Genomic DNA, 12,518 nt, shown 5'->3' with positions numbered 1-12,518 from the left:
ATCTCTTCTAGGAAAATTTTCAAGTGTGTCGTCGTATCAGTATTTCAGTGATTTTTAACCGTTGATCTTAATTATAAAAAATATATATAATATATATAATTAAGATCAACTGTTAAAAATCACTGATATACCGATACGACGGTACACTTGAAAATCTTCCTATATATTAATACATATATAAATATAAGAAATAAAAAAAGAGAATTTTATTTTTCTCTTCTATTATAAAATATCTGTCACTTTAATTATACGAAAACTCAATATATCTTGATATAAAATATATCAAGATACATTGAGTTATAAAAATATTAAATTTTTAAAATGACATATATTTTTGTAATAGAGGAGAAAATATAAAATAAGTAGGGAATAGATCTCTAACATGCTTTGTTGTTTTTTTTTTTCCAAAATAAGAACAAAAACAACAATCTATGACCTAAATGGATGATGTAACAAGAGACTCAAAAACATCCTCATGACAAGGGATAGTGAGACCTCCTTCATGATCAAAACCAAACTCTTCTTCAGCTTGATGGAGCAAAGTTTGGAAGCTAGGGCACCTTAGAATTGAAATTGGGACAATGTACCTGCTTCTATTCTCTCCAACATACACAACAAAGTGACCCTTTGGAACATCATTATCAAAGCCTTGCTTCTTCCCTAAACTTGAGCATCTCTTGAGAATTTGCTTGAGAAGTGGTGCTTGATGAAGCCTAGTAGATTTTCTCAAAGCCATTATTATTATTATTATATTGTAGTAGTGGTGAAATGTGAAGGAGAATTGAATAGAGAAAGTGGCAAAAAAGTGTGAAATGAAGAAGACTAGATAGAAGAAGAGGGTATGCATATATTGTTAGAATGTTAAATGGAAGAGGGGGGTATTTATTATTGGTGGTGAAGGGTGGTGAGATAGAGTTATTTAAGAAGTGAGAGAGAGATAAGGAGAGTCATGTGGGGTTGTGGGGACAAAGGACAAATGCATAGGGTTGTTTTGGGGGGGTAGTGCAATTCTCAAGACCATGTAGGGAGCTTCAACTGTTTGGCTCTTATAGCCCTTGCTGCCCTTCCTTTCGACAACTAGGTCCCTCTTCTCCAATTTACTACTATTTATTTCTTTGTTTTATTTTATGGGTAGATTTTATTCACCTCCTCTAAGGTAAGAACATATATTATATATAGAATCTTTTTGTTTATCATACTTATATTTATGGATCTTCTTTGGGAGGAGAGATAAATATTTTATCTATAGGAAGATTAGTGTTGTTAGGTAGGTAATCTGAGACAAGTGGATTGGGTTTGAAGAATTGGCTCAAGTGTTAAAGAAAGGTGATCTCCGATTTGTTACATGTCTCGGAGCTGCCGTCCGAGTTGTGTGTTTTGAGAATGGGAAGTGGTACCTACAAAGACATTCCGATGTCTAAGTTAGTAAGGAGTTAAGCAGATTTTTTAGAGTATTGGAATTTAGAGATATTTGAGGGGTGTCAGGGCATATATAGTGGTGATCCAATAACCACTGTTGGAGTAGTTCTACTTTTCAAGGTGGATAACCGTCTCTTTATCTTAGAATAATTGATATATGACTCCTGGAAGTTGGTTGAGAGATTTTAGAGACATTTATTTATTTGAATAAGTGTTATCTGTCAGTCATCCATCGAATCCGACTTCTTTGGGAAGGAGTCTATTGTCGAATACGACTTTTTCTGAGGAGGTCGTGGATAGCAAAGGCCAATCTTTGGATTGGACCTTTTGGTTTATTTGGACATGGGCCTTAGCATTGATCAAGGTAGAAATAAGTGTTATATTTCTTAAGCAAATATATCTATGTATAATTTTAGATCATCTCAACTCTAGAAGAAGATGTATTCTATTTTTTAACAAATTAAAATTAAAGAAATTATATGAAATATCATTTGATCTCAAAACATAACAAAATAGTCAACTCTTAATTTAGAAAGTAATGTAAGAGTTAGATATGTCTTCAAATACTTGAAACCTTAAGTAGAGCAATATGTATAGTATTAAAAGATCAATAAAGAGTCTAATTCATATTGAGATTTAGTTGTTTGAACAAAAATAAAAAAGTAAAATGAATACTAAACATTTTATTTTCTTTTTTATTTTTTATTTTTTATTTTTGTCTATATCAAAATTTTGAAAATTGAATCGATAAAATTAAAAGTTTAAAAATTCAACCAAAATATAATTGGAATTGAATTGGATATATAATAAAATAATATATTTATATATAAAATATACAATTTTTTAAATAAAAATAAATTTTTTATTTTATTATGTTAAATCAGTTAACTACTAAAAAATCACATTGATTCAACCAACGTATAAATTTGTTGATCGATTTATTGCAAAAGGATTTTACCTTCCATAAGAACCAATTTTCAATTAACTAGGTCGAACCGGATAATTCGCTTTGGTTCTCAAAACATTATTTCACAAGCTGTACTTTCCCTTGTAATTCTTTCGTCCTTGTTTTTCTCTCACATGTGAGTTTCCGTAACAAAACTTAAAAATAATTTTCTTTCTTTTATTATTTTTCAAATATAAAAAAAGTGTAGAGTTTGAACATTATTTCGTAAATTATTCTAAAATTATATGCATTTTTTTTTTCAAATGAAAAAAAGGTTCAATTTTATCAGGATTTTAATACGCCTATATCTTGAAGAAATTAAATACTATATGAATTTTTTCTATTTATTTTTTCCCCCTTCCCCTGAATGAAGCATGGGGCTGTAGCACACATTTTTATTTTTAATATTAGGTTAACAATGATGTTTTTTTAAATTGTGATCTACTGTTGTATTTTTCTAAAATGTGGAATGATTTAATTTACGGAGTAAAAATTGGACCGTCCGATTTTTAAGAGGTACAGAAATCGGACCGTCTGATTTGTGTACTCCAAATTTTTTTAATTTTTTAAACACAAATTAGTGGGTCCGATTTGTGTACTTCCCATAATTTTAAGAAACACAAAAAATTATCGCATTAAGGTATAACACTCATTCTATTTTCATATCCAAATTTTTTAGCCGCCGCAAGTGATGATATATATTTTTGTTGTTATTACAATAAGAAGTAGCTTTGCTTTTAAGTAGTGTGGCATAGCATTATTCTTCTTAGCTGAGTCCCTTTTTTGCAATAAAGATGAAAGTGAAGAATGATACCACTCTCTGTACGACTCTACCCTTTCCATAACTTATTTTAAAGCACCCAATCCTTTCCTCTTTTCTTTTCACTAGTTTATGCAAAAGCTGTCATGTTACCCCAATACTAATAATAATGAATTTTATTGTGGAACATATATACATGGTGACCTAAATTTATTATTGAGTTAATAAATTAAATAAGCTAAAATTAATACAAATTAGAATTGATTGCTAGAGCAATATGAAAGACAGAAAATTTGTGGTGAGAATTAAGTGCATTGTACTGAAATGATAAGTTGGAAATAAATTTTATTGTTCAACTAAGAGAGCTAGATAACCAACTAAAGGTGATCACCTTATATCAAAAATACTATTTATATACTAAAATCAGTTATTAAAATTAGTCACTAATTTATTTGTGTATAAATATATGTGTGATTTAATTTATTTCTAATATATATTTGTATTTTAACATATATTTTATACTGATAATTAATTTTAATAGTTAATTTTAATGTACATGTAATATAATCGATTTTATATACAACATACTTCTTACTGTAGCCCTAAAATTGCCTCTTAGTAAAATAGAAAGACCCGTTAGAAACAGAAAAATCTGTTTTTTTTTTTTTTTTGTCGTTGACTAGTTGAGTTTTTAAATCTTGCTATTTTGAAGTTTTTTATGTGTAGTCTTAATAAAAATAATGAAGAGATATATTATTAGACAATTAAAAGTTGTTCAGCTGCAATTTTAAGTTGAATTAATTAAAAATATAGATTTAATGTATAATGATGCAGTTTAATCTTATCTACATTTTTAACTAGTTGAATCCAAAGATAATTGTTCTAAGAGTTATCTGAACGTTGATTTAGGCTTAAGTGTGAGGTTTAGACTCCTTATTATGAGACGTCCGACTTGTTCTCGTACCAAGTGTCGCCGTCCGCGTTCCTCGTGAGGAGATGCGAGGTGGTATCTGCAAGAGATTCTGATACTTAAGTTAACAAGGACTTTACACAGATTTTTAGTAGATAAGAACGTAAATTATATCTGAAAGATGTAAGTATATTTATAATAGAATTGATAACTACCTTTGTTGGAATATTGCCATCTTTATTGATGGATAACCTTTTCCTTTATTTTGAGGGTCTGTTGAAATTCATCTTTTAGAAAAGATGAAAATAGTGGAAGAGATTCGCGAAGATAATTACTTGTCCAGAGCTGATTTTTTTCGCAGTGTCCGACCTCTTCAAAAAAATCAACTATAAATTAGAGGCCTCCTCTTTAAATTGAATTTTTTTTTAATCTTTATTGAATCTGATCTTTATCAATTTGGACCAAGTATGAACAATAGTTATTGAATAGGTTTAATAAATAATTAGTCTAACACTTTTTAATTATAAAATAGTGGTTACTCATATCGAGATAATTATAATTACTTTCGTATAAAAATACTAGTTGCATGTTATTAAATCATTTTTTTGGCATCTGGAATGTTATTAAATAATTTAAAAAAAAATGACCGAATTATTTAATATTATATATACATATTTTAGCTATCATTTTTATATATACATATTTTAGCTATTATTTTTATACCAAAATTATTCTACATTTCTACCTCTACTAACTTTTAAATAAATTTGTTATCACAGAGAATATACTCTAGAGGAGTTTATTTTAGCGGAAATTTTATATTGGATATTAGCATGATATATAGGCCTTAGTACTTAGCCGTACATGCATCGTTTTGGTTCCTCCATTTAAGTTGATTTTTGTTGCATGTAATACGTATAGGTTCGAACTTTCAATATCAAAGTTACAAAATGTTTGCCATGTCTCCTACACCTCACTCATTTCTCACATTTTTCCATTTTCTTGTTCCACCCTTGAAATTCACTACTCAACACGTGGCTACTTTATCTTCTTCATGGAAACCAATCTTCCTTAAGATTTAGGGCCAATTAATTATCATTTCTTCATCCTTTCCTAGTTTTATTCAACATAACAATATAAATTGGATAATAATTACCATAAATTTATTTCTCTACAAAATTTAACTTAATAAAAAAATACATAAATAATTATAGTTATAACACATTATTTTACATAATAATTTTTTTTAGATTTATATTAAAATTTTTTATTATATAAATTTTGATATCATATAATAATATAACAATTTTTTTAAATAATTAAGTTGATAGGAAAATGTACCTGTAATTTAGGGCTGACAATTCATACCCTACTCGCGGGTACCTAACCTGGTCCAACTCGTTTGGTAGGGTAGGCTATCCGATCTGTTGCGGGTAGGGTAGGGTACGGTCCAGGTATTCCTGCGGGTAGGATAGTGTACGGATTTAGAGTGTACCCTACCCTATCCTACCCACACCTCATATATAACTCATATGTTTTTTTAAAATTAGGTATATAGTGAAGGAAGTGAGAGTTGAACCCACAATTTTTCTTATGTAATGACTTACAATAAATGGACAACCACTAAATTAGTTAGTTAATTTAGTAATTTAAAGCATTAATTTTTAATTTTTTATGTTATTAATATGTATAAAATTCAAAATGATTGAATTTTATATTTATTTTTTGAAAAAATTTGATATTACTGCAGGTAGGGTATGATAGGGTAGGGTTTTTTAGAATTTTAGGGTGCGAATAGGGTTAGGATTGAGAAATTCTCAACTCGCAGGTAAGATAGAATAAAATTTTAATAAAATTTTCAACCCGCGGGTAGGGCTACCCTACCCTACCAATTGCCAGCCTACTGTAATTTAATGAATATATTACAGAATCGAGTCTTGGGATGAAAAATTGAATTATTGAGTTGAGGCGTAAAAGTACATAATATTATTATTATTGTGAGTTGTGTATGACAGATGGGAAATGCATAATTAACTCATCACATGCATTCATTCATTCCCTTGTGCTATTGGATACCAATTTTTGTTTAGGTTCCTGTGTCCTTCCTCAATCACAATCACCTCCAAAACAAGGGAGAGAATGCAGCAGATAATCATAATAATCATTCATGTCCTCTCTCTATTTCATCTCTTTTACCTTCCAAAACTTTCTTTTCTAGACCCCACTACATAGGTGTCCAAAAAAAAAAAAAAAAAAACTCTTCTATATAAGATGGATTATTACTTAAGTTTATTTTTATTCAATATACATTATTGTTATACATGTATATAACTATATCTCTCTTTATAATTTTACCAAATTTTTAGTTAAGTTCTTATATTTTTTAATTAAATTGTTACATTATTTTTAATTTTATAATTAGATTCTTTCTAATGTAAAAAATATTAGAGTTAATTGAGTATTTTTTTATAAATTAAAAATATTTATAATTAAAAATTTAATTAGATATTTAATCACATATTTAAAAAAAATATTTTATTAATTTAATATTTTAGACAAAAAAAGACTTAATTACAAAATTTAAACAATGCAAAAACTCAATTAAAAAAAATATAAAAACTTAATTATAAATTGATAAAATTATAAAGACCACCAAAATAATTAAATCTTAAAAATACTATATACTAAAAACAGTTTAAGTAAAACTAGTATATATAATACACTAATTATTTTTGGCATGTTTGCTAACTTGTTTATAAGATCTATCTTTAGCAACTTTTATAATACACATGGAGATATACTTAGCTTGTATTTTGAGGTCACTAATTTATCATGAGTATACTAAAGTATACAAATATTATATGTATACACTATAATTTTTTTTTTTATCAAAATTCGAATAAATTAAATGATTATATTATTTCTTGCATTTTATAACAGGACTATTATAAAGCTGAGAGAAAAATAGAAAAAAATATATGATATATCCTTATTTAGCCTTTAGTTAATTAGTTTTCTATCTTTTCCGTTTCTTTTTAGTTTAGCTTTGTTTTTCATCAACAATATAACATACCCTTTCATAATATTTTATCTATATTGTATATTAGAATAAGTTGTTTAATAATTTTAATAAGTAAACATATATAAAAAATTATACAGAATTTGTGTTACAGTATTAGATATATAATTATTTATATCTCTTTTTATTATTTAAATTTTTGAAATAAATAATATCATGACATAATATCATAACTTTATAATTTAAAAATCTAGAATTCGATGATGATCTTTGTTGATCTTAAATGAAATAGTTTAATATAAGCTAAAAAAACAAAAATTTATAAAAATCTAAAAAAACCCCTTATCTAAAAGAACATATTAAAAATATAAATATTTATCTCTTTTAATTATACCCTTAAATTTTTTAAAAATAATTGTATTATGAGTTATGACAACTTGATTCATTTAATTTTTGCACATATTTGTACCTCATCCATTGCAGCAGTGTAAATGTGTAAATTGATATTTATTTCATTTTTTTTTTGTTTTTTATGTGCACTTTATACACAATCAAATTATTAAAATGTACTGTATGATCTACTAGAGAATGAGATAGACTCAAATATTTTATTATTGAATTAATGGAATTAAGAGATTGAGACTTGTTTGTTATGTATATATTATCCAGCTGTTCCAAGGCTGTTGAGATGTTAACCATCTATATATCCAGCTTTTGCAAACTATCATAATTCACAAAGTCTTCATTGGGTTGACTACTAAATTGTTATGTTGTGAGCTAACTATATACAAATTAAAGTTTTGATATATAAAACAAATAAAACAACTATCTACTATCTCTATTTTCAAAATTTCAAAATTAAAAACAAAAAAAGAGTTAATTGAGTTGATTTATGGTATGGGGAATGCTCCCCTAAAGATACGTAAAATGTCTTTTCCTAAAAATATTTACGTGTCACATTATTACTAGACGTATTAATGAACCAGTTGTTTTTGAATTTCTTAACAAATTAGAATAAAATTGATTTTTTTATAACAATAACAACAAATCCAATTTTTTTAGGAATTTAATTATATTTTTAAATTTTTAGGGATTTAAAGGGCCTGTTTGGATAGGTTCATAAGTGACTTTTTTTAACTTTTAACTTATGAAAAAGTGTAGTATTAATGTCTGGTACAATTTTCAAAACAAAATTGTAACTTTCTAAAAAGCTATTTTGGTGCTTAAGGAGAAATTAAAAAAAATGACTTCTCTCATAATAAAAAGCTTTTTATCACTTTTCACTTAAAATAAGTAATTTTAAAACTAAAAAATCAAACACAAAATAACTTATTTATAAGCTACTTTTAATATAAGTATTTATTGTTTAAGCTATTTCTTCAAAAGTAACTTAATTAAGTTGTTTACCCAAACTGGGTTAAATGTCCGAAAATAAAACAAAAAGTCAGGGATATAATTGTCTTTTTATCAAAAAATTTAAAGATATTCGGTTTAGATGGTATAGTTCGATCGGATCAAATCGGGTCTAATAATTATAATACAGACAATTAGATTTATTATTGTTCCTATAATAAATCAATTTTATTCCGATTTATAATAAAGAATAAATTATTAACCAGTTTAATAAGGATGTCTAATAATAACATGACATGACATGTATGAACGTCTTTAAAAAAAAGACATTTTTAGTGCCTTTATTAAAGTGGTTCTTATAAAAGTGTTGAAAATTAATTTACTATTTTCTCTACTCTTAATAAATAAAGGATTATATGGTCATATCATCTTCATATTATACATTAATTATTTGATATTTCTTAATAATAATTGGTCCGGAATTTAACCAAAGTAGATATTTATTATACATGTTCGTTTGCTCCATGTGTATAGGGCTAGAAAAAGATAAGATGATGACAGAACATTCATTTATTTTTGTTAAGCCAAAAGAAGGGTTCAAAAACAACAATGTACTAATTTGATGTTACACTCAAAATCCCACCTTGCTGAACAATATCGAAGATAAACCGTAATTTGAATCCACCATGTATCAAATCATGTTTATACTTGGAAAAGGTTCAAAGTATCTACCGCATGTAATGGAGACTGAAAAAAAAATTAATAATTTTTTATGTTTAAAATATCTTCGTCTATATATATTAGAGATATAATTTATATAATTTTTTTTATTAGTGTAAATTTTTGAAAAGAAAAAGAAATTAGTAGAAGACAAATAAATAAAATGATGGTGCTATTAATCCACACTAGTGAACATAATTTGGTTTGGTTTGTAGTACACATACATTTTCTCTTTTCCCCTTTTGTACATGAAATTAAGGACAGATGGAATCAAGATATTTCATGGTGCTTTCAAAAAGGAATACAAAGTCCCATCATGTATGATTACCAATTAGTTATATATATATATATATGAGGTATGCATCCCCGGCCCCTTCATAATTAATTAGTAGATTAACTTTTAACTCATTAAATTGTGTTTTATTTGAGTAGCTTGCACATCAAGAAAAGAAAGAAGATTAGTAATAACTAATAAGAGAAGAGAAGTTTTGCTGATTGAATATGCATTATGTGATATTTGATCAATAATAATCTGATTTTAATGGAGATCATGTTTGGCTTAAACATATATATACATTTTGAACGAATACCCTAATTAACGGAAAAATAACAGAATATCTCATTTACATTATTAATTAACTTTTAGTTTCTGAGTAACTCAATAGTCAACATTGTTGTCATTTTTATTCTTTACACTTATAATAAGACAGTCACGAGACTCAACGGTGACAGAGTGAGGCAGAGTGAAGCAGGGAAGATGTTCGTGCGCTCTGCACTCTCCTTTAACGGGTTTCTCGAATTCTTGATTGTGGGTATTCTAAAGTAAATTGGGATAAAATCATCTGCCGCTGAAAAAGGGTTAACGGCGGTCATTCTGAGTTCGACACTAAATCATAAAGATTCAGTGTTGATAGGTTGATTTGGGATGGGACCGCAGCTATTCACCATGAATTTCTGCAGTTGGAAATTCCGCAAGTAGTTTTGTAGACATCTTTCATTTTTGTTGTAGTATTATACAAATATAGAAAAGAGTCAACCAACTTTGATTGGTCGAGAAATCAGTTAAACCTATAGAGCGTTAAATTGCATGCGTATAAATTTTGAAGACTAATTTTCTCTTGTATATTATACAAATGACCACGCTTTACTTGAATGCAGTTATATAATGCAAGTAGGTGGTCCTGGTGATCGTCATCGAGATATTAAATTTGAAGCAGTTTATGGCTTTTATTAGAATAGAAGGTGTATGTGTAGGTTAGCATATTGTGAAGAATTTAATAGAACAAATTAATAACTTTATAGTGTACACATATATATATAATTTAACTATAGTCCATGCCCATATCATTACCATGTTCTGAGGCCAAAATAAAGCCGCACCAAGATTATTTTCATTGATAATTAATGCGGCCACGTACGTCTCCTACTACTACTATTCTCCTCAGTTATGCCTTTGAACTTGATGTAATTTGATTTTCATGATCGCATATATAATAATAGTAACCACATATTCTTCATTCAACGTACGTGTAACACGTACATATATATATTACTATGACTATGAAGTTTCACTTGAGCTTCCTAGTCTTTTAAATAATTTGCAAGTACCTTTCTCTATGGGTAATTGCCACACAACCCACTCCTCTATGGGATCCGCTACATAGAAGTAGGGGTGTGCATGGGTCGGGTAAAATCGAATTTGATGTGATCTAGATTCGGTTCGAAATATATATCGGGTTTATTTATTAGACTTAAACCCGACCCTAGATCTAATGAAACCTATACACTTTCGGGTCACGATTATACCGGGTGAAAACCGGGCCGTTAACATTACATTACCTTGATACCTTCTTATAAGATAGCATGTGAAAATATCCAAATTTTCAAGACTCCAACCATTATTTGACATGGTAAAATTCATTTAGAAAAATATAACAAGAACTAACTTTTTTCTAAAATTAAAGCATAACCATAATCAATACTAATATTGTCTAATAACACCAAATATTTAAAGCAATACAAATAACACAATATTATGCATTATATAGTCTAAAATCTTATGCATTTTAAATATAAAACATGAACTTATAGTCTGATAATAACTAATAACACAAAATATTAAGGTTTACAATACTTAAATTCTACATAAGAATAGCCATCATCCATCAATAATAACACAAAATATTAATTGTGTATGATGACCGGGTCACCGGGCCGATTTCGGGTGACCCGAACCATGGCCCAGACCCAACCCGAAATAATGACCGGGTCTATTCTTAAGGCCCTTATCCGGCCTTAGATCCGATGAAATCACACCAAATTAGTCCCTAAAGTGTTCGAGACCCGGCCGGATCTTCGGGTCGAGCCGGGCCATGCACACCCCTACTTAAAAGTTCTAAACGATAGAGGGAAGAACAAAAGTTTGTTTGTTTTTTTTTTTTAATTGTAGTTTGAATATCTCTGAAAAAAGTGAAAAACAGTAATTTGAATATTAGAGAATAAAAAAAATAGTCAGAACTTATCTTATTTAACAATCATTAATTATTGCAATAATTAATAAATATTAAATAAAATAAATTTTAGCTAATTTTACTAATTTTTTTTGTTATCAAATATTTTCATTTAAATATCTCTATCATAGTACTAACAAATAAATTATACACATAAATACACTTATACTTTCTATTAATAAAGTGGATTTCGTTAAAGAAAAATTATTGGAGAAGTAATTTTTAATATTTTTTGTTATTATTTGATCAGTACAAACATCAAATTATTTTTAATAAATAAATTTTATTAATTTATATGTGTAAATTATAAAAAATATATAAATACAAATTATATTAATTTATGTCATAACATATGTAAAATTTTAATAAATATAAATATAAATTATATATATTTTTATATATAAAATGTCCATAAATATTTTTTTGGTGACTAAATGTCCATAAATATAAATACAAATTATTATTCACTAAATATTAATAAAAAATAATAATATTTATTAATTATATAATATTGCTCATCATAAAATTCGGTGTGTTCAATTTTTACTTTCTAGTTCAACCCCAAACTTCCTTGCTATATATTTATTTATTTTTAAAAGAAATCATTTATGCCATTTTATATAGGGATAACAAATAGACTAAATCAGATCAGATTTCATTATTAAATGCTAGATTTGTATTATATGTATTCAGTCTGAACTTGACCTGTGATTTGTTAAAAATTTATTTAGATATCTGAGTCTATTCTGTCCAAACGTTAGACCAAAACCTAAAATCTAAACTTATGAACAAGTAAAAAATAATAAAATATTTAATTTAGTTGTTAATTCATAATTAATTTTAGTAAAAAATATATATCCATTTTATTTCAAATAAACTTA

General features: G+C 27.1%; 1 protein-coding gene across 1 annotated transcript; it reads right to left on the bottom strand.

The window, feature by feature from the left end:
• Nucleotides 1-328: 328 nt before the first annotated feature.
• LOC107647885 (protein SMALL AUXIN UP-REGULATED RNA 12) lies at nucleotides 329-869 on the bottom strand. The gene has a single exon (XM_016351932.3). The coding sequence runs from the start codon at nucleotides 845-847 to the stop codon at nucleotides 437-439; it is 411 nt and encodes a 136-aa protein (XP_016207418.2). The 5' UTR covers nucleotides 848-869; the 3' UTR covers nucleotides 329-436.
• Between the last annotated feature and the right edge of the window lie 11,649 nt (nucleotides 870-12,518).

The sequence above is a fragment of the Arachis ipaensis genome, chromosome B6 (genome assembly GCF_059453495.1).
Source record: "Arachis ipaensis isolate K30076 ecotype BB chromosome B6, ASM5945349v1, whole genome shotgun sequence".
NCBI lineage: Eukaryota > Viridiplantae > Streptophyta > Magnoliopsida > Fabales > Fabaceae > Arachis > Arachis ipaensis.
Note: the sequence above shows the minus strand (reverse complement) of the source record. Positions and strands in the feature narration are given on the sequence as shown.